The 27,858-nt window shown below is 44.8% G+C and overlaps 2 protein-coding genes across 5 annotated transcripts in view; both read left to right on the forward strand.

The window, feature by feature from the left end:
• The window catches only part of LOC139409576 (tyrosine-protein kinase RYK-like), a 102,411-nt gene extending 100,536 nt beyond the window's left edge, over positions 1 to 1,875 (forward strand). For all 4 annotated transcript variants that reach the window (XM_071154941.1, XM_071154939.1, XM_071154938.1 and 1 more), the window contains one exon: positions 283 to 1,875. In XM_071154941.1, coding sequence (XP_071011042.1) covers positions 283 to 394 — 112 coding nt within the window. In that variant the 3' untranslated portion in view covers positions 395 to 1,875. The remainder of the gene's footprint in view (positions 1 to 282) is intronic.
• Positions 1,876 to 5,878: 4,003 nt separating this feature from the next.
• Positions 5,879 to 27,858, forward strand: part of LOC139409578 (solute carrier organic anion transporter family member 2A1-like) — a 56,966-nt gene continuing 34,986 nt past the window's right edge. The window contains exon 1 of the mRNA XM_071154942.1: positions 5,879 to 6,081. Coding sequence (XP_071011043.1) covers positions 6,046 to 6,081 — 36 coding nt within the window. The 5' untranslated portion in view covers positions 5,879 to 6,045. The remainder of the gene's footprint in view (positions 6,082 to 27,858) is intronic.

The raw sequence follows: 27,858 nt of genomic DNA on the forward strand, positions 1-27,858 counted from the left end.
TGTCCACCAAATAGAAGGCGTAGGAAGGGGAAGACTGAAGGCGACATGGAGGGATGCAGGACTGATAGTGTGCTATAGTGATGTTGGTTTCTCTGATGACCCAAGTGCTGAATAGCCTCGGGACATGGGAATGGGACTTTTTTTTCTGTACATGCTGTGCTATTTAGAGCATATTTGGCCGTCCTTATGGGGTTTGAGTCAAGGTACACGTTGCAATATGAGAGCCTAAATGGCTTGTGAAGGTTCACTCGCTGACCCAGCTAATTCTCTGTCTGTCTGTAGGTTTGCAGTGATGGCCTGTTGCTGGGCCCTGGATCCAGAGGAGAGGCCTAAGTTCCAGCAGCTGGTCCAGTGTCTGACTGAGTTTCATGCAGCGTTGGGGGCATACGTGTAAGATCTAGCCCCAGGCTTCTGTACGGACCAGGCCCGACGGACCAGCAGGCCCAGGAGTTACTGGACAGCACTAATCACAACGAGGAATACATTTACAAACCTTTATGCCTTGTAGAAACGAAAGAAGACTTTCATTATTATGAGAATTTATTTTCAGAGTGAGGTTTCTATAATTTTTGCTTCAAATGGATACTCTGAGGTCGTCATATTTCCCAGCATACCTCACAAGCTTCCTGAACAGACCTATACCCTCACTATGAAACGTGGACCCACAAGGACGTGACCTCTTTTGGAAGAACCTAAGAAGCGTATATGTGCCAACAAGCTGATGCCACCATTTTCCTAACAATTACACGTTGAGGACTTGTTTGTAAAGACATTTTTTCCTGTTTTTTATCTAAGAAAAGAGATGTACATTTATTGTTGTAGATCTGTGGTTTTCAGTGAGCGGATGAGTCCACAGTAGACCAGTGAGCGGATGAGTCCACAGTAGACCAGTGAGCGGATGAGTCCACAGTAGACCAGTGAGCGGATGAGTCCACAGTAGACCAGTGGCTTCATGTATAGTAGTGGGGAATTCACATCTTCACCTAGTACACTACGTAGGGAATTTGGGCCGCAGATGGGGCTTCTTCTGTGTACTTAAAGACATGCTGGTTCACTCTGTCATGGTACGATAAACTAAAGGTTTGTACAAGAGGCCTCTTGGGGGGGGGGGGGGCAAAGGCCTAAGCAGCTCTGCTGGACGTTATATTGGACAATGACATGTGGAATGTCTCTAGTTCAACAGATCTCTACTGAAGGACCTATTGAACATTGTGTCACACGTTAGTTTTCCTTTTTCCTTAGGAGCCAATGGAGCGTTAGCATAGCCGGGGACGTTGTTGTTGTCGCCCACATCCCATGATCTCCTCAGCATCCATTTACCCAGTAGTGTGCACCAGACTGGATGATATAGGCCTGTTACAGTACACTACATACCCAGATGGGAAATGATTGGTTTCTGAGTTGTTTCCAATCATTGGGGAAGCTACCCGTTGTACCCCTTTTTGAAAATCGCAACGATCAAGTTCACTATCAGTCATTTCCCCCAGATATTTATCTAACAGGGTTGTCGTCATGAATAATATTCTTGTGTTTTTTTTTAACTTTTGACTGTTCTGTGTCAGAACAAAACCCAGCTACCAACCACACACGTTGTTTTGACAATGACAAAGTATGAATTTATACTAGAACACTTATCCACTGTGAAAACAGAATTACGTGCCAATCTGACGACGACATGGCTAGCTCTGGTCCCGAGGCGCTACGTGCTGCTTGCTCACGCTGAGCCTTCACCAAGCAGCACGTGGACCAGAGCTACCAACATGGCCTCGTCGTAGACCTGTAGGATGTCTACAGGGATCACTGCATGTTGAATTTGTGTTCCCATCTGTAAACTGAATTCATACACAACAACAAAATTAAACTAATTTGTTCTGATTTGTGTGGTCTGTTTTTATATGTGTGTATATATATGTGTGTGTGTGTATATATATATATATATATATATATATATATATATATATATATATATATATATATATATATATATATATTTCACCTGTTCTGTTTAAAAGACTAATGCCCCATATTCCCTTTACACTACTTTGGACCCATAAGGCTCTGGTCAACAATAGTTGCACTATATCCAGTTGAAGCCGATAGTTTACATACACTTAGGTTGGAGTCATTATAACTTATAACACTTCACAAATTTCTTGTTAAACTGTAGTTTTAGCAAGTGGGTTAGGACATCTACTTTGTGTCTGACACAAGTCATTTTTCCCAGTAATTGTTTACAGACAAATTATTTCACTTATAATTCACTGTATCACAATTCCAGTGGGTCAGAAGTTTACATACACTACACGTTCATCTGTACAAACAATCGTACGCAAGTATAAACACCATGGAACCACGCTGCCGTCATACCGCTCAGGAAGGAGATGTGTTCTGTCTCCTAGAGATGAACGAACTTTGGTGCGAAAAGTGCAAATCAATCCCAGAACAACAACAAAGGACCTTGTGAAGATGCTAGAGAAAACAGGTACAAAAGTATCTATATCCACACCAGACTACGGTTTCTAACTGCACATGAGGACAAAGATTGTACTTTCTGGAAAAAAATGTCCTCTGGTCTGATATAACTGTTTGGTCATAATGACCATTGTTATGTTTGGAGGAAAAAGGGGGAGGCTTGCAAGCCGAAGAACAGCCCGGGGGTGGCAGCATCATGTTGTGGGGGTGCTTTGCTGCAGGAGGGACTGGTGCACTTCACAAAATAGATGGCATCATGAGGAAGGAAAATTATGTGGATATATTGAAGCAACATCTCAAGACATCAGTCAGGAAGTTAAAGCTTGGTTGCAAATGGGTCTTCTAAATGGACAATGACCCCAAGCATACTTCCAAAGTTGTGGCAAAATGTCTTAAAAAGTCAAGGTATTGGAGTGGCCATCACAAAGCCCTGACCTCAATCCAATAGAAAATGTGTGCGAGCAAGGAGGCCTACAAACCTGACTCAGTTACACCAGCTCTGTCAGGAGGAATGGGCCAAAATTCACCCAACTTATTGTGGGAAGCTTATGGAAGGCTACCTGAAACATTTGACCCAAGTCAAACAACTCAATTAGTAGTTGGTAGCATTGTTTATGTAAACTTCTGACCCACTGGGAATGTGATGAAAGAAATAAAAGCTGAAAAAAAGCTAATTCTCTCTACTATTATCCTAACATTTCACATTCTTAAAATAAAGTGGTGATCCTAACTGACCTAAAACAGGGAATTTTTACTAGGATTAAAAGTCAAGAATTGTGAAAAACTGAGTTAAAATGTATTTGGCTAAAGTGTAGGTAAACTCCCGACTTTTACAGTTAATGTGATAGGACGCCATTTGGGACAAAGTCCATAATAATGGCGTCCTCGAGGAAGAAAGTGGGCCGGTGCATTTAGAAATGCCAAGGCTGATTTCTGGTCCCATTTGGGACAAAGTCCTCATGTTTGCCTGTTTGTTTGAAGTGCAGGAGGAAGACATGTGCAGAGCCTGATTGGCAGGATCCTCACTGTGCTTAGGAGTTTCCTGAACATCAAAGCTATATTGTACAGTAGCATAGCAGTGCTTTCACAGTTGTACTGCCAAGAACCAATCTGAATTATAGTCACAGTAATTGATAACCACAACTTGGGCTGTGGAGGTATTACTGGGGGCACAGAGACATAACATTTAGGGTTTATAAAGGCTCATACATACTTCTAACCAGTTTTTAAGCATTATAAACTGGCTTGGGTTCGAGCCCTGAATGCTGATTGGCTGTCAGCCTTGGTATATCACACCGTATACCACAGGTATGACTAAACCATTTATTTTTAATGCTCTAATTACTAACTAGTTTATAATAGCATTGAGGCACCTCCAGGATTTGTGGAATACGGCCACTATACTCTGCCTTGCGTCGTGTCTAAGAACAACCCTTAGCCGTGGTATATCGCCCCCCCCCCCCCCCCGGACCTTATTACTTCATTATACCTGCAGGCTATGTGTTACCTATAGAACACTCATTATCCAAGAATGTCACTACAAGATGAGCATGTTCTGCCCAGCATTAGTTTAAACCATAGATCCTTTTGTGGAGTTATGATTTTACTACTCTGTGTGGGTCTGAAATGGTGCCCCATTTTTTACCTCTGGGGCCCTGGTCAACAGTAGTGCACTATACAAGAAACAGAGTGCTATTTGGGATGCCTCCCCCGTATGGATCAATGTTGACATTGTGTGTTATACAGCAGGGGAACAAAGACCCATGTTTTGATTCACCCGCCTGAGGATCAAGTCACTAACCAAGACATGTGCTACACTGTTTCAACATGGCGTAATGGAAACTTATCTGAAATCTAATTTGTGGAGGAAACCAGGTTGACAAAGCCTGAGATGCTAAACAAGACACTGATCTAATGTTTTTAGTGTTGGTCCCAAATGGCATCCTGTCCCCTATGGGGCCCTGGTTAAATGTAGTGCACTACATGGGGAATAGGGTGCCATTTGGGATGTACACTAATAAAAAAAAGGGGTTTGGTTGTTCAGAGGGGCTCAATGTGAAAATGTTGTAGGACTTTACTTGCAGAACAATGTCCTCTTCAGTTTTCCAGATGCTCTCTAAGCCTTTTGCATTGATGGTCTTAACTTTTATTTGCAGTTTTGAAACCCATTCCTAGAACATCCCCACCACTGTAGTAAAAAATACATTGGTTGAATTTCCTCCTGCTTCTGCAGTTGTTTATGAATGGTTGATGCCACAATACCCAAACAGCTGTTTGATTGGTTAGAATTCGGGCTTAAAAATTCCAGTAACTTTTCAAAAATGTCCAGGTGTACTAGATGGGATGACCCAACCCACCGCCACCACCAAAAAAAAACGAGGAGCTGATCCATTTTTAGCCAACTGGGCCTATCTACCCTGGGATCATTATCTGGGTAATAATGGCATCCTCGAGGAAGAAAATGGGCCGGTGCATTTAGTAATGCCAGGGCTGATTTCTGTAGTAATACCATTAGCATCATCACTAACAATGGGTCAGCCGAGGTCATGTGAATGCTTGTCAACCTCCCAGCGTACGTTGACAAAATGTGTTGTGGTGTTGATTTATTGTAGTCTATTTATGCTTGCCCTTCCTTTCCTGGGTTGATCTTTCATGGTTCCCACTGTGTGTTCAGCTGCTAAGTCTTGAACCGGCTTTGATGGAATAATGACACCTTTTTGAAAGACTTGTGTGATTTATCAGCAGAACACCTATTACCTCCTGTTGGATGTGTGTCAAGGAGGGAGGGAGGGTGTGAGGGAGGGAGCGAGGGTGTGAGGGAGGGTGTGAGGAGAGGAGGGTGTGTGTTCCTGCGTCTGTCTCACATTCACGGCTAAGTATCAGAAGAGTAACTTCCCTAATTCGTCATTCACATTGATGACAGGAGGTAAAAAATGTAGCAGATCGGTGATACTTGTCTGTCAGCGGTAGACTCAGACTTTTCCCCCCTAGCCTGTGTGTCAGATCCGCAACAGGCAAGATGAGTGTCAACGGCTATAAAATAACCTACTGTCAAACTTTTTTTTTTAAATGCTGAACTGTAAATGTAGAAAAACAAAAAGCAGGAACTTTTGTTGGATTGTCAATTTTAAAAAAAAGTTTAAACTGAACTATACATATTAAAACATTGACTCTGTTTGTTTATAATTATGTATTAAATATTTCTCCAAACAATTACATCAGACATTTCTTATTGTTGAATAAAAACAATCCCCACGCTGCCGCCTGTAAAAACAGGTCATGTGTGCCAAATATGGTCTTTTCATCATTACGTTCAAAACAATGCGCGCGTGGAGTTGTGGGCTGAGTTGCCCCCCCCGTTACATCACTGTGAGCCATAAAAGCTCATTGACACACTCACCAGAGTAGAACACTGTGGGACAGCTATTACCTCTTCGACATAGAGAAAGTCACTGCTGCTGAGTTCTTCTGCCCTGGACTGGACTGAACTCTCTCTCTCTCTCTCTGTCTCTCTGTCTCTCTCTCTGGATACCCTTTTACTCTTCACAGCAGAAGGAGATTTGTGTCAAAGATATGAAGAAACCAACATCTGTGTTTAGCAATATAAAGGTATGTTGTTTGGTGTTATTTATCCTTCATGTTACTGTCACTTATTATTGGAGACATTTTGATTAAACACATAACCACCCCTCTTCATTTAGAAGAGTGTTTTTGGGGGTATCTTCTCCAGCACATAAAATATCTCTGATTTGGTAATAGCAACGTTTGATACCATACAGAGCTGCTCAGGTGACACTGAGCAACCAGGAAGCTTGATCACCCATCTCCTTCACTACTCATTCTGGGTACTGGTACATGCTTCATTTCATCGTCAACCTTGTTTTGTATGTCTAAATGATCAACATGGCTAATGAAAATACACGTGTCTTCAGTGGATATATAGCCTGCCTTGTACCATGAGATTGTGAACCTACATTCCTCTAGACATAATACACACTGTAGTTGCCTAAGGCTACAGATCCTCACCATGTTACTAGAGCAGTCTGTTATGTTTCTTTTTTTAAATAAAAAAAAACGATAGAAGTTTATTCTAAATGCTAATGACGTCACACAGTTATGTTAGCCACACCTGGATGTTTCAGTGCTGCATGTTTGCCCGGGGCGGAATAGTGTACCTTGTACCTCTTCAGTTGTCATTGTAGCAACAAATATTAGGGAAATGTCTTTTCCTCCCTTTGTTTGGTCTGTTTGACATAATATAGTTCATTACCCATCCTACCCTGGGGTGGGGGGGTGGGGGGTCTTTATCTTAATGAATGGGACGGATGTCACATCTGGTCTCACCAGGTTTTTTTTTGTGTGTTTTTTTTAGATATAGTCTATTCTTAGTCATTTTGTCAAAAAAAATATTATTAAGTCTTAAGTCACATATTCTCTTCATTTTATATAATGATTTAGTCTAGTTATTGTCAAAATGATGAAAACAGTGAGCCATTCTAGTCACATCACATTTGTATTGCCTCGTTAACCTACAGTAAACATTAATCACTGACTTCCATGTGCACAAACATACAGAACTTGTCCTAACGTTATTTTGTTCTGCTTAACATCCTATTCTCTTCCCAACAGCAGAAATATGACAAACATATATATACGAATATTTAACCATTATCTGGCCATGTAAATTCCTAATGAGAGAGAGAGAGACAGAGAGAGAGAGAGACAGAGAGAGACAGAGAGAGAGAGACAGAGAGAGACAGAGAGAGAGACCGAGACAGAGAGAGAGAAAGAGAGAGAGAGACACAGAGAGACAGAGAGAGAGAGAGAGAGAGAGACAGAGAGACAGAGACAGATAGAGACAGAGAGAGAGAGAGAGACAGAGACAGAGAGAGAGAGAGAGACAGAGACAGAGAGACAGAGAGAGAGAGAATCACCAGATGATGACACAAAGTATTGCCAAAGTCGTATGGGTTGCACCTCCATCTCTTGGTCGCGTCATTGACATTGTTATCAACGTTCCACAGTCGCTTCAGCCACACTGATGTCCAGAAATAGAGCGGGAGGTAATGACCGAGCGGGAGGTAATGACCGAGCGGGAGGTAATGACCGAGCGGGAGGTAATGACCGAGCGGGAGGTAATGACCGAGCGGGAGATAATGAGCGAGCGGGAGGTAATGAACGAGCGGGAGATAATGACCGAGCGGGCTGCAGTGTTCTGGATAAGTTGCTAGAGACGCCCAGCCCTGAGAGCTGATAAGTTGCAAGGGGTTTGATGGCATGTTGTCCAGGGGCACTACAAGGTTCTTTGCATTCTGGGACAGCGTGGAGTTGTCAACAGTGACGGAGAGGTCTTGGAGCGGGCAGGCCTTCTCTAGGAGGAAGAGCAGCTCCGTCTTGTCGAGGTTGAGCTTGAGGTGGTGGGCCGACATCCAAACTGAGATATCTGCCAGGCACTCAGAGATGCGTGTCGCCGCCTGGGTGTCAGAAGGAGAAAAGTAGTTAATTGTCATCCACATAGCAATGATAGGAGAGACCATGTGAGGATATGACGTTCTAAAACGTTGTGTCCTGCTGAACTCGCCCCAGGTTTTGGTGTAAAGAGAGATGAGGAGAGGGCCTAGAACCGAGCCCTGGGGGACACCAGTAGTGAGAGTACATGTGCAGACACAGACCCTCTCCATTCCTCTCTTTCCTTCCTACAATAACTCGGCAGAACCGTCTTTGTTTCTGCGACGGTCTTAGTTTTGACGACGAGACCGCCGCCGACACTGATGACCAAAACCACAACTGTCAAAAAATGGCCCCGCCCCATTATCCTGGTTGACGTGTCAATAATCAGCTGCAAGATATGAGCAGTCAGCAGTTCACAGCAGTTCACAAAACAAGCAAAACGTTCTCGACCGTTGCAGATAGAAACGTAACGAACAGAGCCGACATCGTTCCTTATTCAACATGTCACAGAGGCGTGTTTGTTCTACATAGCATATTTCTACCTGAACGTTCTGAAACGTTGTGTCCTGCTGTACTCGCCCCCAGGTTGTTAGCTATAGCTAGCTATTGGAGGTACCACTGAACAAGGTGTAGCCTAAACAAATGTTTAACGGTCCCGTCCGCGAGTTGCCTAGTTTTATAACTGCCGGCGATATGCTTTATGATTGTTAAATGTGGCCCGCCAACGCACGATAGAAAGAAACAAACTATGCGCCGGTATTATGGGTCATATCTTTTCAACGGACAAATCAAGTCATTTTTTTATTAATTTTTTCCTCTAGGGAAAGAGGGAGACTTGGCTAGTACTTTGGCTACAGAACCTGGCTCTGAAATGCAATTGGGGAAAGTACGAGGGTTGAACGAGACTACAAATTCAAAAAACCTTTCTATACTCCAGGCAGAGAAATACATTCTGTAGCTGTTGTAGACTGTTGATTTACTATTGAACTTAATGCTGCAATTGTTTTTAATTTGGTAAGCAGCTTGTGTTTTCAGCTTGTGTTTCGTAGCCCTTTCCTGCAGTCAAACGACCACATCGCCCTCTAGTGGCATTATGGGTGGAATGTTATTTATATTTTTCATAATTAATAAACATGTATTTTTAAAACCACCGAAAATATGGGGTTTCTATGTCAAATGTGTTGTTATATTTCAGTCTTCTGGAATGTATATAATGTGTAATATTGTGATGCAAACTCAAAATTTAATACATTTCAACGTCTTTTTTTTTTAAGCCCGTAACCATGTGTGTGAGGTGTTTACTTTTGATTAAGACTTACCAAAAAAGAGGTAAACGGTTAACCAGGGTAGCTGGTTAGCTACGGTGAAGCAAGAGATTCGACTGGCATGAGATGTATAATTGGAGGCGGAGCTGGGGCGGAGCCTGTCTGTCAAACAGCTGGTGTAGGCAGAGCTGGGGCGGAGCCTGTCTGCCAACCAGCTGGTGTTGGCTGAGCTGGGGCGGAGCCTGTCTACCAACCAGCTGATGTAGGCGGAGCTGGGGTGGAGCCTGTCTGTCAACCAGCTGGTGTAGGCGGAGCTGGGGCGGAGCCTGTCTGTCAACCAGCTGGTGTAGGCGGAGCTGGGGCGGAGCCTGTCTGCCAGGCTGTTGGCTGAGCTGTGTGTGTCGCGTCCTTCCCACTTCCTGAACAGAACTGCATCTGTGCTGCTAATATTAATTGTACTTATCCCTGAAAAACTTTAATTATCTCCAACAAACTCTTGTCCAATCCACTTAATAGTCAGCATTTTGTCAGAGATATGTTATTTTTTAGGGGGTAGATCAGCTTTAATAATATAGATAGATTGTGGCTTCAATCGATGTAATTGTCTGCATAATTTCTAATCCCCCATATACAGTGGGGCAAAAAAGTATTTAGTCAGCCACCAATTGTGCAAGTTCTCCCACTTAAAAAGATGAGAGAGGCCTGTAATTTTCATCATAGGTACACTTCAACTATGACAGACAAAATGAGAAAAAAATCCAGAAAATCACATTGTAGGATTTTTAAGGAATGTTTTTGCAAATTATGGTGGAAAGTAAGTATTTGGTCACCTACAAACAAGCAAGATTTCTGGCTCTCACAGACCTGTAACTTCTTCTTTAAGAGGCTCCTTTGTCCTCCACTCGTTACCTGTATTAATGACACCTGTTTGAACTTGTTATCAGTATAAAAGACACCTGTCCACAACCTCAAACAGTCACACTCCAAACTCCACTATGGCCAAGACCAAAGAGCTGTCAAAGGACACCAGAAACAAAATTATAGACCTCCACCAGGCTGGGAAGACTGAATCTGCAATAGGTAAGCAGCTTGGTTTGAAGAAATCAACTGTGGGAGCAATTATTAGGAAATGGAAGACGTACAAGACCACTGATAATCTCCCTCGATCTGAGGCTCCATGCAAGATCTCACCCCGTGGGATCAAAATGATCACAAGAACGGTGCAAAAATCCCAGAACCACACGGAGGGACCTAGTGAATGACCTGCATAGAGCTGGGACCAAAGTAACAAAGCCTACCATCAGTAACACACTATGCCGCCAGGGACTCAAATCCTGCAGTGCCAGACGTGTCCCCCTGCTTAAGCCAGTACATGTCCAGGCCCGTCTGAAGTTTGCTAGAGAGCATTTGGATGATCAGAAGAAGATTGGGAGAATGTCATATGGTCAGATGAAACCAAAATATAACTTTTTGGTAAAAACTCAACTCGTCGTGTTTGGAGGACAAAGAATGCTGAGTTGCATCCAAAGAACACCATACTTACTGTGAAGCATGGGGGTGGAAACATCATGCTTTGGGGCTGTTTTTCTGCAAAGGGACCATGACGACTGATCCGTGTAAAGGAAAGAATGAATGGGGCCATGTATCGTGAGATTTTCAGTGAAAACCTCCTTCCATCAGCAAGGGCATTGAAGATGAAACGTGGCTGGGTCTTTCAGCATGACAATGATCCCAAACACACCGCCCGGGTAACAAAGGAGTGGCTTCGTAAGAAGCATTTCAAGGTCCTGGAGTGGCCTAGCCAGTCTCCAGATCTCAACCCCATAGAAAAGATTTGGAGGGAGTTGAAAGTCCGTGTTGCCCAGCAACAGCCCCAAAACATCACTGCTCTAGAGGAGATCTGCATGGAGGAATGGGCCAAAATACCAGCAACAGTGTGTGAAAACCTTGTGGAGACTTACAGAAAACGTTTGACCTCTGTCATTGCCAACAAAGGGTTTATAACAAAGTATTGAGATAAACTTTTGTTATTGACCAAATACTTATTTTCCACCATAATTTTCAAATAAATTCATTAAAAATAGTTGAAGTGTACCTATGATGAAAATTACAGGCCTCTCTCATCTTTTTAAGTGGGAGAACTTGCACAATTGGTATGAACTAATGGAAAACAACAATTCGGCTTCTTCTTACAGCTTATACATTAGAAGTCGGAAGTTTACCTACACCTTAGCCAAATACATTTAAACTCAGTTGTTCACAATTCCTGACATTTAAACCTAGTAAAAATTCCCTGCCTTTGGTAATTTAGGATCACCACTTTATTTTAAGAATGTGAAATGTCAGAATAATAGTAGATATATTTCAGCTTTTATTTCGTTCATCACATTCCCAGTGGGTCAGAAGTTTACATACACTGAATTAGTACTTGGTAGCATTGCCTTTAAATTGTTTAACTTGGGTCAAACGTTTCGGGTAGCCTTCCACAAGCTTCCAACAATAAATTGGGTGAATTTTGGCCCATTCCTCCTGACAGAGCTGGTGTAACTGAGTCAGGTTTGTAGGCCTCCTTGTTCACACACGCTTTTTCAGATCTGCCCACAAATTTTCTAAAGGCTTGAGGTCAGGGCTTTGTGATGGCCACTCCAATACCTTGACTTTGTTGTAATTAAACCATTTTGCCACAACTTTGGAAGTATGCTTGGGGTCATTGTCCATTTGGAAGACCCATTTGCGACCAAGCTTTAACTTCCTGACTGATGTCTTGAGATGTTGCTTCAATATATCCACATAATTTTCCTACCTCATGACGCCATCTATTTTGTGAAGTGCACCAGTCCCTCCTGCAGCAAAGCACCCCCACAACATGATGCTGCCACCCCCGTGCTTCATGATTGGGATGGTGTTCTTCGGCTTGCAAGCCTCCCCTTTTTTCCTCCAAATATAATGATGGTCATTATGGCCAAACAGTTCCATTTTAGTTTCATCAGACCAGAGGACATTTCTCCAAAAAGTACGATCTTTGTCCTCATGTGCAGTTGCTAACCATAGTCTGGCTTTTTTATGGCGGTTTTAGAGCAGTGGCTTCTTCCTTGCTGAGCGGCCTTTCAGTTTATGTCGATATAGGACTCGTTTTACTGTGGATATAGATACTTTTGTACCCGTTTCCTCCAGCATCTTCACAAGCTCCTTTGCTTTTGTTGTGGGATTGATTTGCACTTCTCACACCAAAGTCAAATCAAATCTAATTTTATTTTTCACATACACATGGTTAGCAGATGTTAATGCGAGTGTAGCGAAATGCTTGTGCTTCTAGTTCCGACAATGCAGTAATAACCAAGTACGTTCATCTCTAGGAGGCAAAACTGAGGGGTATGACGGCAGCGTGGTCCCATGGGGTTTATTCTTGTGTACTATTGTTTGTACAGATGAATGTGGTACCTTCAGGCATTTGGAAATTGCTCCCAAGGATGACCCAGACTTGTGGAGGTCTACAATTTTTTTTCTAAGATCTTGGCTGATTTCTTTTGATTTTCCCATGATGTCAAGCAAAGAGGCACTGAGTTTGAAGGTAGGCCTTGAAAAACATCCACAGGTACACCTCCAACTTGCCAAAACTATAATTTGTTAACAAGACATTTGTGGAGTGGTTGAAAAACGAGTTTAATTGACTCCAACCTAAGTGGATGTAATCTTTCGACTTCAACTGTAAATACTTAACTCAGAAAAAAAAGAAACGTCCTCTCACTGTCAACTGCATTTATTTTCCGCAAACTCAACATGTGTAAATATTTGTATGAACATAACAAAATTTAATAACTGAGACATAAACTGAACAAGTATCACAGACATGTGACTAACAGAAATTGAATAATGTGTCCCTGAACAAAGTGGGGTCAAAACCAAAAGTAGCAGTCAGTATCTGGTGTGGCCACCAGCTGCATTAAGTACTGCAGTGCATCTCCTCCTCATGGACTGCACCAGATTTGCTCAGTTCTTGCTGTGAGATGTTACCCCACTCTTCCACCAAGGCACCTGCAAGTTCCCAGACATTTCTGGGGGGAATGGCCCTAGCCCTCACCCTCCGATCCAACAGGTCCCAGACGTGCTCAATGGGATTGAGATCCGGGCACTTCGCTGTCCATGGCAGAACACAGGGAACAGGGAACTGAAAAAGGGACGTTTCTTTTTTTGCTGAGTTTATTTATATTTTACAGACAGTATATATTACATTATGTTTGTTTTTAGTCCCCGCCTTTGCCTACCCCCAACCCCTCCCATCTATCTCTGAACACCATCCAGTCCCATCCTTCAGCTACCCTCAACCCCTCCCATCTATCTCTGAACACCATCCAGTCCCATCCTTCAGCTACCCCCAACCCCTCCCATCTATCTCTGACCACCATCCAGTCCCATCCTTCAGCTACCCTCAACCCCTCCCATCTATCTCTGACCACCATCCAGTCCCATCCTTCAGCTACCATCAACCCCTCCCATCTCCCAACACCATCCAATCCCATCCTTCAGCTACCCCCAACCCCTCCCATCTATCTCTGAACACCATCCAGTCCCATCCTTCAGCTACCATCAACCTCTCCCATCTATCTCTGACCACCATCCAGTCTCATCCTTCAGCTACCCACAACCCCTCCCATCTATCTCTGACCACCATCCAGTCCCATCCTTCAGCTACCCTCAACCCCTCATATCTATCTCTGAACACCATCCAGTCCCATCCTTCAGCTACCATCAACCTCTCCCATCTATCTCTGACCACCATCCAGTCTCATCCTTCAGCTACCCTCAACCCCTCCCATCTATCTCTGAACACCATCCAGTCCCATCCTTCAGCTACCCTCAACCCCTCCCATCTATCTCTGAACACCATCCAGTCCCATCCTTCAGCTACCCTCAACCCCTCCCATCAATGTCTGAACACCATCCAGTCCCCCCATCCAGTCCCACCCTTGCAACATGCTACAGTATTTACTCTGTAACATGCTACAGTATTTACTCTGTAGCAGGCTACAGTATTTACTCTGTAACAGGCTACAGTATTTACTCTAACAGGCTACAGTATTTACTCTAACAGGCTACAGCATTTACTCTGTAACAGGCTACAGAATTTACTCTGTAGCAGGCTACAGTATTTACTCTGTAACAAGCTACAGTATTTACTCTGTAGCAGGCTACAGTATTTACTCTGTAGCAGGCTACAGTATTTACTCTGTAACAGGCTACAGTATTTACTCTGTAACAGGCTACAGTATTTACTCTGTAGCAGGCTACAGTATTTACTCTAACAGGCTACAGTATTTACTCTGTAGCAGGCTACAGTATTTACTCTAACAGGCTACAGTATTTACTCTGTAGCAGGCTACAGTATTTACTCTGTAGCAGGCTACAGTATTTACTCTGTAGCAGGCTACTGTATTTACACTGTAGCCTGCTACAGTATTTACTCTGTAGCAGGCTACAGTATTTACTCTAACAGGCTACAGTATTTACTCTGTAGCAGGCTACTGTATTTACTCTAACAGGCTACAGTATTTACTCTGTAGCAGGCTACAGTATTTACTCTGTAGCAGGCTACAGTATTTACTCTGTAGCAGGCTACTGTATTTACTCTAACAGGCTACAGAATTTACTCTGTAGCAGGCTACAGTATTTACTCTAACAGGCTACAGTATTTACTCTGTAGCAGGCTACAGTATTTACTCTGTAGCAGGCTACTGTATTTACTCTAACAGGCTACAGAATTTACTCTGTAGCAGGCTACAGTATTTACTCTGTAGCAGGCTACAGTATTTACTCTGTAGCAGGCTACAGTATTTACTCTAACAGGCTACAGAATTTACTCTAACAGGCTACAGTATTTACTCTAACAGGCTACAGTATTTACTCTAACAGGCTACAGTATTTACTCTAACAGGCTACAGTATTTACTCTAGCAGGCTACAGTATTTACTCTAACAGGCTACAGTATTTATTCTAACAGGCTACAGTATTTACTCTAGCAGGCTACTGTATTTACTCTAACAGGCTATAGTATTTATTCTGTACACTAATCCCAGGATAGATTAACCCTAAATGCTCTTGTTTTGAGCCAGATACTTTAATCAATGTATCAGAGTTCATATGAATTGATGATACTCCCTTTCCTCGTGCTTTCTTATTTCTTTAGGTTTCTTGTGCTTTGACCTGTCAATTATGGGCATATTATTGAGTTGTAGCGGATAAATCATTCCCTTTAATAAATAAGAGGAACGTACAGATGGAGGCGTTTACAACACCAGAGTTCATTGCAACTCACTGCATTTGTCAAGCCATATATTTGACAGTGAATGTGCTGTGATGACTGATAAAACTAGTAATTTATCTGTAATATTTGGGTTGGAGTGGATATTTCTCGTAAATCAACTACTCATTTCTAATCTGAGCTGTTGGCTAGAGACAGTATTGGGTAGTTTACAACCTGTCACTGTGAATGAGCAGTGTGTTGTTACAATGTAAATGACCCCTCTGCTGTTTGTGTTTTGAGAGAAGAGATGGCTGGGAGAAGGACTGTCAGAGTCTGTCCAAAACCATGTTGCATCCAAGTACACTCTGAGTCTGTGTGTTGTTTTCCTGTGGTTTCCACAGGGCACAGGGTAGGACTGGGGTAGGTCATAGGGCACAGGGTAGGACTGGGGTTGGTCACAGGTTACAGGGTAGGACTGGGGTTGGTCATAGGGCACAGGGTAGGACTGGGGTTGGTCACAGGTTACAGGGTAGGACTGGGGTTGGTCATAGGGCACAGGGTAGGACTGGGGTTGGTCACAGGGCACAGGGTAGGACTGGGGTAGGTCACAGGTTACAGGGTAGGACTGGGGTAGGTCACAGGTTACAGGGTAGGACTGGGGTTGGTCATAGGGCACAGGGTAGGACTGGGGTTGGTCACAGGGCACAGGGTAGGACTGGGGTTGGTCACAGGGCACAGGGTAGGACTGGGGTAGGTCACAGGTTACAGGGTAGGACTGGGGTTGGTCACAGGGCACAGGGTAGGACTGGGGTTGGTCACAGGGCACAGGGTAGGACTGGGGTTGGTCACAGGGCACAGGGTAGGACTGGGGTAGGTCACAGGTTACAGGGTAGGACTGGGGTTGGTCACAGGGCACAGGGTAGGACTGGGGTTGGTCACAGGGCACAGGGTAGGACTGGGGTTGGTCACAGGGCACAGGGTAGGACTGGGGTTGGTCACAGTTTACAGGGTAGGACTGCAGTAGGTCACAGGACAGAACTGCAGTAGGACACAGGGTACAGGGTAGGACTGCGATAGGTCACAGGGTACAGGGTAGGACTGCGGTTGGTCACGGGGCAGAACTGCAGTAGGACACAGGGTACAGGGTAGGACTGCAGTAGGTTACCGGGCACAGGGTAGTACTGCGGTAGGTCACAGGGTACAGGGTAGGACTGCGGTTGGTCACAGTGTACAGGGTAGGACTGCGGTAGGTCACAGGTTACAGGGTAGGAATGTGGTAGGTCACAGGTTACAGGGTAGGAATGCGGTAGGTTACAGGGTATGAATGCGGTAGGTCACAGGGCACAGGGTAGGACTGTGGTAAGTCACAGGGTAGGACTGCAGTAGGTCACAGGTTATTGGGGTAGGACTGCGGTAAGTCACAGTACACAGGGTGGGATTGCGGTAGGTTACAGTGTACAGGGTAGGACTGCGGTAGGTCACAGTACACAGGGTGGGATTGCGGTAGGTTACAGTGTACAGGGTAGGACTGCGGTAGGTCACAGTGCACAGGGTGGGATTGCGGTAGGTCCATTTAGATACAGATTTCCTCCATCCCTATGGTACATGTTATATCACAACGTACACACACACACACACACACACACACACACACACACACACACACACACACACACACACACACACACACCCAAACCACGTTGTCCAGCTCCCACCCCAGATGTGTACAGCAGAAAGGTGTGTGTGTGTGAGTGTGTGTGAGTGTGTGTGTGTGTGTGTGTGTGTGTGTGTGAGTGATCACGCTGTGCTCCATCAGTGTGTGGGCATGTCAGTTCTAGTGCTGGTAGCAGTAACCAGGTAGTCTGTCAGAGGTTGTTGAGACCTCGTGCGTCTGTATGACGCAGCGTAGCAGTGTTAGATACGTGCAGTGTGATTACTCTTCATGTGCTGGTAGCATTGGGATCCCTTCCAATTGCCAGTGTCTCAGGTATCTTACCGTAATTGTAGGCTGTGAAATCACAGATGAACACAAACACTGACACACCATTTCCTACAGCGTAGATATTTCCTCTCTGTATCACTCATCAGCCTGGATACTCTGTATCACTCAGCCTGGATACTGCCTCCCTGTATCACTCAGCCTGGATACTGCCTCTGTATCACTCAGCCTAGATACTGCCTCTGTATCACTCAGCCTAGATACTCTGTATCACTCAGCCTAGATACTGCCTCTGTATCACTCAGCCTAGATACTGCCTCTGTATCACTCAGCCTAGATACTGCCTCTGTATCACTCAGCCTAGATACTGCCTCTGTATCACTCATCCTAGATACTCTGTATCACTCAGCCTAGATACTGCCTCTGTATCACTCAGCCTAGATACTGCCTCTGTATCACTCAGCCTAGATACTGCCTCTGTATCACTCAGCCTAGATACTGCCTCTGTATCACTCATCCTAGATACTCTGTATCACTCAGCCTAGATACTGCCTCTGTATCACTCAGCCTAGATACTGCCTCTGTATCACTCAGCCTAGATACTCTGTATCACTCAGCCTAGATACTGCCTCTCTGTATCACTCAGCCTAGATACTGCCTCTGTATCACTCAGCCTAGATACTGCCTCTGTATCACTCATCCTAGATACTGCCTCTGTATCACTCAGCCTAGATACTGCCTCTGTATCACTCAGCCTAGATACTGCCTCTCTGTATCACTCAGCCTAGATACTGCCTCCGTGTATCACTCAGTCTAGATACTGCCTCCGTGTATCACTCAGCCTAGATACTGCCTCTCTGTATCACTCAGCCTAGATACTGCCTCCGTGTATCACTCAGCCTAGATACTGTCTCCGTGTATCACTCAGTTTCCAAACGCTTGCTCTATACTGAAAGTGACCCTCTTCTCAGGCATAAGAGAAAAGTGGAAGTTTAGGGTTAATATATCAGAAGAAATATTGTTTCACAAAAAAAATAACATCTTTATAGGAAATAGTGTGTCCCTCTTTTCAGAAACCAGTATCGGAAAACTGATGCGTGAAACCCATACTGTTTACTATGCAGAGAAGATGTATCAATGCTCAAAATGCATAGTAGACCGAATCACTCCTTCACATGCACTGTATGTAGCCACAGCTATTTTAATTACAACGATGTTAAGGAAGGAATGTTAATTGATCAGAAGAATGTGCAAAATGGTTTTGTTGCAAAAAAAAATCTGTGACGTTCTAGCCTCTGATAGAATCTATAAAGCCAGAACATTTGGCTACCTTTCTGACAGATGGACTTGGCCTGGAAACTGAAGATAATATATTTTCTCCTAAACTTTGCTTTAGTCGCATGAGTAAAAATGTGTTAAATCAAATTGAGACCTAGGTTCAGGCAGTCAGACATGTCAACGGAGGTTTCAAAAAAAGTTAATTGTGAAAAATGTGTCACTTTTATGACAATCCACCCAATTTATCGCAACACAGAAGGGACATGGCTTTGGACTTGAAATATTAAGAGAACATTATGTTTTTCATCTCAGTAGTTCACTGAGCTTATCTCTCTTCTGTTGGTTTGCTAGTGGCTACACCCTCTGGGTACAGAAAAGGCTTGCGTACTAAATGACACCCTATTCCCTATTTAGTGCACTACTTTTGACCAGAGCCCATAGATGAATAGGGTTCCCTTTTGGGACACAGACAAGGTGTGTCTTTCTGACTGCTTCGTACCTCTGCTCAGTTCTGTCTTGAGAGGTCAACCTCATGCTGCTACCTCTGTTAACAAGTCTATCTCTCTCTCGCTCTTTATTTATTTATCTCTCTCTCTGTCTCTCTGTCTCTCTCTTGCTCTCTCTCTCTCCCTTTCTCTCTCCCTTTCTCTCTCTCTCTCTCTCTCTCTCTCTATCTCTTTCCCTTTCTCTCTCTCTCTCGCTCCCTTTCTCTCTCTCTGTCTCTCTCTCTCTCTTGCTCTCTCTCTCTCCCTTTCTCTCTCTCTCTATCTCTTTCCCTTTCTCTCTCTCTCTCTCTCTCTCTCTCTCTCTCTCTCTCTCTCTCTCTCTCTCTCTCCCTTTCTCCCTTTCTTTCTCTCTCTCTCTCTCTCTCTCTCTCTCTCTCTCTCTCTCTCTCTCTCTCTCTCTCTCTCTCTCTCTCTCTCTCTCTCTCTCTCTCTCTCTTTCTCTCTCTCTCTGTCTCTCTCCCTTTCTCTCTCTCTCCTTTTCTCTCTCTGTCTCTCTCTCTCTCTCCCTTTCTCTCTCTCTCTCTCTCTCTGTCTCGCTCTCTCTCTCTCTCTCTCTCTCCTGGTTTAATCTTTCCCTATGACCTGCTACCTTCAACCAGTGACAGCATTTTAAAAGATATATAGATTTATTTCACCTTTATTTAACCAGGTAGGCTAGTTGAGAACAAGAACTCATTTACAACTGCGACCTGGCCAAGATAAAGCAAATAAGTACAACACAAACAACAACGCAAACATACAGTCAATAAAACAATAGAGAAAAAGTCTATATACAATGTGCGCAAATGAGGTAAGATTAGGGAGGTATGTTCTGTTCTCACACACACACACACACACACACACACACACACACACACACACACACACACACACACACACACACACACACACACACACACACACACACACTCTGTTTGTTTGTGCTCATACACCAGTAAATCACCAGTTAGCTGGATCGTTATCCACAGGCCTGATTGGAGGAGAGGAGGATTCCATTGCGTCGTAATGTTCCTGTGTAGCAGAGCCCTTTCAAGTCCATTCACCACAACGTTGGATCTGCTTTTCACTTTCAAGTCTTTTGAGGCTCAAGGGCTGTGTGTAAAGTAAATGGAGCTAGTCTTTGCGTGTTGCTTAACTAATCACTCAACTAGTTAGAAAACAATCCTTCGGTAATTGATACATGACCTGCCGGTCAAAGGTCAAAGGTAAGTGTATTGAGCAGCTGTTGTCATTGGAAACAGTTATTTCCAAGCGTTCCTGTTAAATCATGACTTTTGTGACAATGAAAAGATGCAAATTTGTGTGTTTGTCATGTGTGACAGAGTGAGTAATCATCAGAATCACCTTGTCATTACAGTGACTCACAGTACAGCACCTGATTCAACGTGAGTCATGACTTAGTTTAGTCTTTTACACAATACAGTTTTAGTTAAATGTATACATTTTTTAAAACAACCACACATAAACCTGATGAAGACATACTACTACTACATGTAAATGAGTAGAATCATGGAGGATAAAGTCTGAGATTGTCACGATTGTTGAAATGGACGGACCAAGGCGCAGCTTGGTTTGAGTTCCACATATTTATTTACAATGAAACTTCTTAAACAAAACAATAAACAAGCAACACACCGTGACAATTAGCTCCCTCCTCCAATTAGCTCCCTCCCTCAATTAGCTCCCTGCCCCAATTAGCTCCCTCCTCCAATCAGCTCCCTGCCCCAATTAGCTCCCTCCTCCAATCAGCTCCCTGCCCCAATTAGCTCCCTCCTCCAATTAGCTCCCTCCCTCAATCAGCTCCCTCCTCCAATCAGCTCCCTGCCCCAATCAGCTCCCTCCCTCAAATAGCTCCCTCCTCCAATAAGCTCCCTGCCCCAATTAGCTCCCTCCTCCAATTAGCTCCCTACTCCAATTAGCTCCCTCCCTCAATTAGCTCCCTCCCGCAATTAGCTCCCTCCACCAATTAGCTCCCTCCCTCAATTAGCTCCCTGCCCCAATTAGCTCCCTCCTCCAATTAGCTCCCTCCCTCAATTAGCTCCCTCCTCCAATTAGCTCCCTCCCTCAATTAGCTCCCTCCCTCAATTAGCTCCCTCCTCCAATTAGCTCCCTCCCTCAATTAGCTCCCTCCTCCAATTAGCTCCCTCCCTCAATTAGCTCCCTGCCCCAATTAGCTCCCTCCCTCAATTAGCTCCCTGCCCCAATTAGCTCCCTGCCCCAATTAGCTCCCTCCCTCAATTAGCTCCCTACCCCAATTAGCTCCCTCCCTCAATTAGCTCCCTACCCCAATTAGCTCCCTACCCCAATTAGCTCCCTGCCCCAATTAGCTCCCTGCCCCAATTAGCTCCCTGCCCCAATTAGCTCCCTGCCCCAATTAGCTCCCTGCCCCAATTAGCACCCTCCCTCAATTAGCTCCCTGCCCCAATTAGCTCCCTACCCCAATTAGCTCCCTGCCCCAATTAGCTCCCTACCCCAATTAGCTCCCTGCCCCAACCTGCTCCCTGCCCCAATTAGCTCCCTGCCCCAATTAGCTCCCTGCCCCAATTAGCTCGCTACCCCAATTAGCTCCCTGCCCCAATTAGCTCCCTGCCCCAATTAGCTCCCTACCCCAATTAGCTCCCTGCCCCAATTAGCTCCCTGCCCCAATTAGCTCCCAAAGTCTGGGACTTGGAAATATAATGGCACGGGAAGGGAATGGAAAGGGAAGGGAAGGGAAGGGAAGGGAAGGGAAGGGAAGGGAAGGGAAGGGAGGAGGAAGGGAAGGGAAGGGAAGGGAAGGGAAGGGAGGAGGAAGGGAAGGGAAGGGAAGGGAAGGGAAGGGAAGGGAAGGGAAGGGAAGGGAGGAGGAAGGGAGGGGAAGGGAAGGGAAGGGAGGAGGAAGGGAATGGAGGAGGAAGGGAAGGGAAGGGAAGGGAAGGGAAGGGAAGGGAAGGGAAGGGAAGGGAGGAGGAAGGGAAGGGAAGGGAAGGGAAGGGAAGGGAAGGGAAGGGAGGAGGAAGGGAGGAGGAAGGGAAGGGAAGGGAAGGGAAGGGAAGGGAAGGGAGGAGGAAGGGAGGAGGAAGGGAAGGGAAGGGAAGGGAAGGGAAGGGAAGGGAAGGGAGGAGGAAGGGAAGGGAAGGGAAGGGAAGGGAAGGGAAGGGAGGGAAGGGAAGGGAAGGGAAGGGAAGGGAATGGAGGAGGAAGGGAATGGCAGGGAAGGGAGGGGAAGGGAGGGGAAGGGAAGGGAGGAGGAAGGGAATGGAAGGGAAGGGAGGGAGGAGGAAGGGAAGGGAGGGAGGAGGAAGGGAAGGGAAGGGAAGGGAGGGGAAGGGAGGGAGGAGGAAGGGAAGGGAGGGAGGAGGAAGGGAAGGGAGGAGGAAGGGAAGGGAGGAGGAAGGGAATGGAAGGGAAGGGAGGGAGGAGGAAGGGAAGGGAGGGAGGAGGAAGGGAAGGGAAGGGAAGGGAGGGGAAGGGAGGGAGGAGGAAGGGAAGGGAAGGGAAGGGAGGGAGGAGGAAGGGAAGGGAGGGAGGAGGAAGGGAAGGGAAGGGAAGGGAGGGAGGAGGAAGGGAAGGGAAGGGAAGGGAAGGGAAGGGAAGGGAAGGGAAGGGAGGAGGAAGGGAAGGGAAGGGAAGGGAAGGGAAGGGAAGGGAAGGGAGGGGAAGGGAGGGAGGAGGAAGGGAAGGGAGGGAGGAGGAAGGGAAGGGAGGAGGAAGGGAAGGGAGGAGGAAGGGAATGGAAGGGAAGGGAGGGAGGAGGAAGGGAAGGGAGGGAGGAGGAAGGGAAGGGAAGGGAAGGGAGGGGAAGGGAGGGAGGAGGAAGGGAAGGGAAGGGAAGGGAGGGAGGAGGAAGGGAAGGGAGGGAGGAGGAAGGGAAGGGAAGGGAAGGGAAGGGAGGGAGGGAGGAGGAAGGGAAGGGAAGGGAAGGGAAGGGAAGGGAAGGGAAGGGAGGAGGAAGGGAAGGGAAGGGAAGGGAAGGGAAGGGAAGGGAGGGAGGAGGAAGGGAAGGGAAGGGAAGGGAGGAGGAAGGGAAGGGAGGAGGAAGGGAAGGGAAGGGAAGGGAGGAGGAAGGGAAGGGAAGGGAAGGGAAGGGAAGGGAGGGAGGAGGAAGGGAAGGGAAGGGAAGGGAGGAGGAAGGGAATGGCAGCCGTTTAAAAAGGCCAATTGTGCGTCTTTTGTGTGTATTTTTTTTGTTTTGAACGGAACTTTTTTTTTGTGCATAACGTTTGACTTCTGGACATCAGAACTGTCACGCCCTGACCATAGAGAGTCTTTTTATTCTCTATGTTGGTTAGGTCGGGGTGTGACTAGGGTGAGTGATCCAGTGCATTTATTTCTATGTTGGCCTGGTGTGATTCCCAATCAGAGGCAGCTGTTTATCGTTGTCTCTGATTGGGGATCATATTTAGGCAGCCATTTCCCCACTGGTTTCTGTGGGATCTTGTTTCTGTGTAGTTGCCTGTGAGCACGGCTTGAGCTTCACGTATCGTTTATTCTTCTTTGTTGTTTTTGTGAGTTTCATTTGATTAAACATGTGGAACTCTATGTACACTGCGTCTTGGTCCGTTGTTTCATTACACGATCGTGACAAGAACAGCTATCACTAATCTCCATTTGGACGAGGACTTCTACTTCAAACTCGAAGACGAGACTACGTCAGAGGGTGGAGAAATCGCCTTTACCCTCTTCGGTTATATTGGCGAACGTGCAATCACTGGAGAATAAACTGGATAAGCTACCTCAATTACCTTGTACCCCTGCACATCAACTCTGTACTGGTACCCCGTGTATATAGCAACGTTATCGTTACTCGTTTATTTGTCCTTTTGTTACTTCTTTTTCCTTCTTTAAAAAAAAACAGTTTCTCTTATTTTTATCTCTACGTTGTTGGGAAGGAACCATAAGTAATCGTTTCACTGGTAGTCTACACCTGTGTTTTACGAAGTATTATGACAAATACTTTTTGGGTTAGCCATCTAGATTTGCTTTCAAACCTGAAACATATAATATTTGAATGTTTCTATTTTCACGGTTAGAGAGGCAGTAAAAAAGATTTGATCCTTAAGTCTACAAAACTCTGAATTATAGCTCTACCCCCGAGGTACCCCGAGGTTTACATAGCAGTAGAGGATAATGTTGCCAGACTTGCCGTTCAAAACTAAATCGCAAGCAAAACAACAAAACAAATTCAGCTCGTTTGGTTGCCTGAGCAAGCAGGTCTAGTCAAAACATTATCAATTAAAACTTTACTCGTTACAGGGATGACATTGTATCTGTTGTGTGAGCTAACTGAGCCAGGATTTAGTAGGAACGGTAAGCTTTCCAGAATCAGACTGAGGTTACCTTCCAAATAGCTCCCTATCCCCCTACATAGTGCACTAAATAGGGCTCCGGTCAATTGTGACACACTACAGTTGGGAGATGATTGTGCCTCAGCCTGTCACTCGGCAGCTGGTAAATAGATTTACTACTGCTGTTTTCATAATCCACTTCTAAACCTGAACATGTCCCCTCAGGCCTGGGATCAAATATAATACAATTTTATTTGTCACGAGCTTCATAAACAACAGCTGTAGACTAACAGTGAAATACCTGTCCTTTTCTAACAATTCAGAGAGAAAGATAAAAACGTTTTGAAATAGTGACATGAGGAATAAATAGAGTGAATAACGAAAATAACATGGCTTTATACAGGAAGTACCAGGTAATAACGTGGCTTTATACGGGAAGTACCAGGTAATAATGTGGCTTTATACAGGAAGTACCAGGTAATAACGTGGCTATATACCGGAAGTACCAGGTAATAACGTGGCTTTATACAGGAAGTACCAGGTAATAACGTGGCTTTATACAGGAAGTACCAGGTAATAACATGGCTTTATACAGGAAGTACCAAGTAATAACATGGCCATAAACAGGAAGTACCAGGTAATAACATGGCCATATACAGGAAGTACCAGGTAATAACATGGCCATGTACAGGAAGTACCCGGTAATATCATGGTAATATACAGGAAGTACCGGGAAATAACATGGTTATATACAGGGAGTACCAGGTAATAACATGGCTATATACAGGGAGTACCAGGTAATAACATGGCCATAAACAGGAAGTACCAGGTAATAACATGGCCATATACAGGAAGTACCAGGTAATAACATGGCCATGTACAGGAAGTACCCGGTAATATCATGGCAATATACAGGAAGTACCGGGAAATAACATGGTTATATACAGGGAGTACCAGGTAATAACATGGCTATATACAGGGAGTACCAGGTAATAACATGGCTATATACAGGAACAACTTTACTTACTAATATTTATCTACTTTGAAACTACGTAGCATGCTAGCTAACCCTTCCCCTAACCCTAACCTTAACCCTTTAACCTTACTCCGAGCTAGCATTAGCCACCTAGCCACCAAGTTAAAGTTAGCAACAACACATTTAAATTCGTAACGTATTGCACGAAACGGTTGATGGGCATCCACAGATGGATACATACCATACGAAACGTAACATATCATACAGACTGATACGGAATGCTCTGAGACCAGGTTGGTGCAGGAGATTTAGTGCAAAAAAGTGTTTGGGTGTGTATGTGTGTGTTGGGGTGTGTATGTGTGTGTTGGGGTGTGTATGTGTGCGTTGGGGTTTTTGTTTGTGTTTGGGTGTGTATGTGTGTGTTGGGGTGTGTATGTGTGTGTTGGGGTGTGTGTGTTGGGGTGTGTATGTGTGCGTTGGGGTTTTTGTTTGATGTTTGGGTGTGTATGTGTGTGTTGGTGTGTGTTGGGGTGTGTGTTGGGGTGTGTGTTGGGGTGTGTGTTGGTGTGTGTTGGGGTGTGTGTTGGTGTGTGTGTTGGTGTGTGTTGGGGTGTGTGTTGGGGTGTGTGTTGGTGTGTGTTGGTGTGTGTTGGGGTGTGTGTTGGTGTGTGTGTTGGTGTGTGTTGGGGTGTGTGTTGGTGTGTGTTGGTGTGTGTTGGGGTGTGTGTTGGGGTGTGTGTTGGGGTGTGTGTGTGTGTAGTGCACTACTATGGGCCCTGGTCAAAAAAAAGTGCAATGCTGTAAAACGCTGATTCTCAAACATCCTCCTGTCCCGTTTAACACCCGGAGCAACAGCTACAGTGTCTACAGACGTGTGATTAGTTAAGCAAATAAACGCCAGGTTTGAAGTAGATGCCGTGTCTAAATGAATTGCTTAAAGAGGACCACAAATTGTTCACAAGGTTTCACGTTTGCTTTGTTACATTAAATCATTCAGTCATCACTCAAAACAATGATGGGAATTATTCACTTTTTAATCGGCAGTAAGAAACTGTTAATCATTGACTGCTAACAGCTAAGATCTTCCCGCTAACTGGCAAACCCCCCAAAAAACGGACTACAACTTCAGTCAACAATTACAGAACCCAGAAATTGGCAGAGTGAAAAATTGCAGGAAATGCACAGTCAGGGAAGAGAATAACTATTCTGTCAAGGATTATATATGTTTTATGTAATTATGGAATTAAATAATGAACTATGCAAATGAGCGAAAGCTGTGTGAATGAAAGGAAAAAGAGGCCTGGCTAATATAGAAGCCTGTTGCTTCAGTGATTTAATGTAAATAAACGCTGGGGATATGAATTTAAGTTTTTACCGTAAATAGGGATTAAGGGTGCCATTTGGGAGTCAGGCTCAGCATATTTGAAAGGGTGTCACAGTGACGTCTGTGCCCATCTGACAGACAGACAGACAGACAGACAGACAGACAGACAGACAGACAGACAGACAGACAGGTATAACAGACATACAGACAGACAGACAGACAGACAGACAGACAGACAGACAGACAGACAGACAGACAGACAGACAGACAGACAGACAGACAGACAGACAGGTATAACAGACATACAGACAGACAGACAGACAGACAGACAGACAGACAGACAGACAGACAGACAGACAGACAGACAGGTATAACAGACATACAGACAGACAGACAGACAGACAGACAGACAGACAGGTATAACAGACATACATACATACAGACATACAGACAGACAGACAGACAGACAGGTATAACAGACATACATACATACAGACATACAGACAGACAGACAGGACAGGACAGGACAGACAGACCCAGTCCCCTCCCAGTTCCAGACCACTGGGCAGCAGCCAATGTAAATTTCATCACAGCGTGTCTTTGTGTCAGAGAAAAAAAGATCCCAAAGACAAGATTGTAAGCAAAGCAAACTTAAGTGATTCACTCCTCTCTTGAAGCGAAGTACAGGGTAAACACACAGCTTAGCTTTCCCTAGACCTCCACGTACTGTTCTCTACTATAAGTTAAGTAAACCCACTGTTCTTTTGTATGTTCCTTTTTAAGACCTCTCTCTCAATATGAGAGAAAAAAGATCACAGAATGGGCATCAACACTGTCACACTGCCATCATCAATCACTGAACACTGTACTTTAATGTTTGTAAAGCATTGTACCTTTCGCAATGTGAACCCGTTGGATCTGGAAAGATGAGACAACATACGAGCTCTACCTGGAGATTACTCCTCCTAGACTTTTATGGAAAAGCTAGGAGGATTAAGCAGTGAACTTTCAGGCAGAATAGGAGAAAATAGATTCAGTTTCCAATTGAAAACATTTTGACTGCAACTCCAGGTTGACATTTTTCATCCGCGACCTACAGTGTCTTCAGATGTATCTCAGCCAACCAGCTGGTGACGTCT

This window comes from Oncorhynchus clarkii, chromosome 5 (genome assembly GCF_045791955.1).
Source record: "Oncorhynchus clarkii lewisi isolate Uvic-CL-2024 chromosome 5, UVic_Ocla_1.0, whole genome shotgun sequence".
Classification (NCBI taxonomy): Eukaryota; Metazoa; Chordata; class Actinopteri; order Salmoniformes; family Salmonidae; genus Oncorhynchus; species Oncorhynchus clarkii.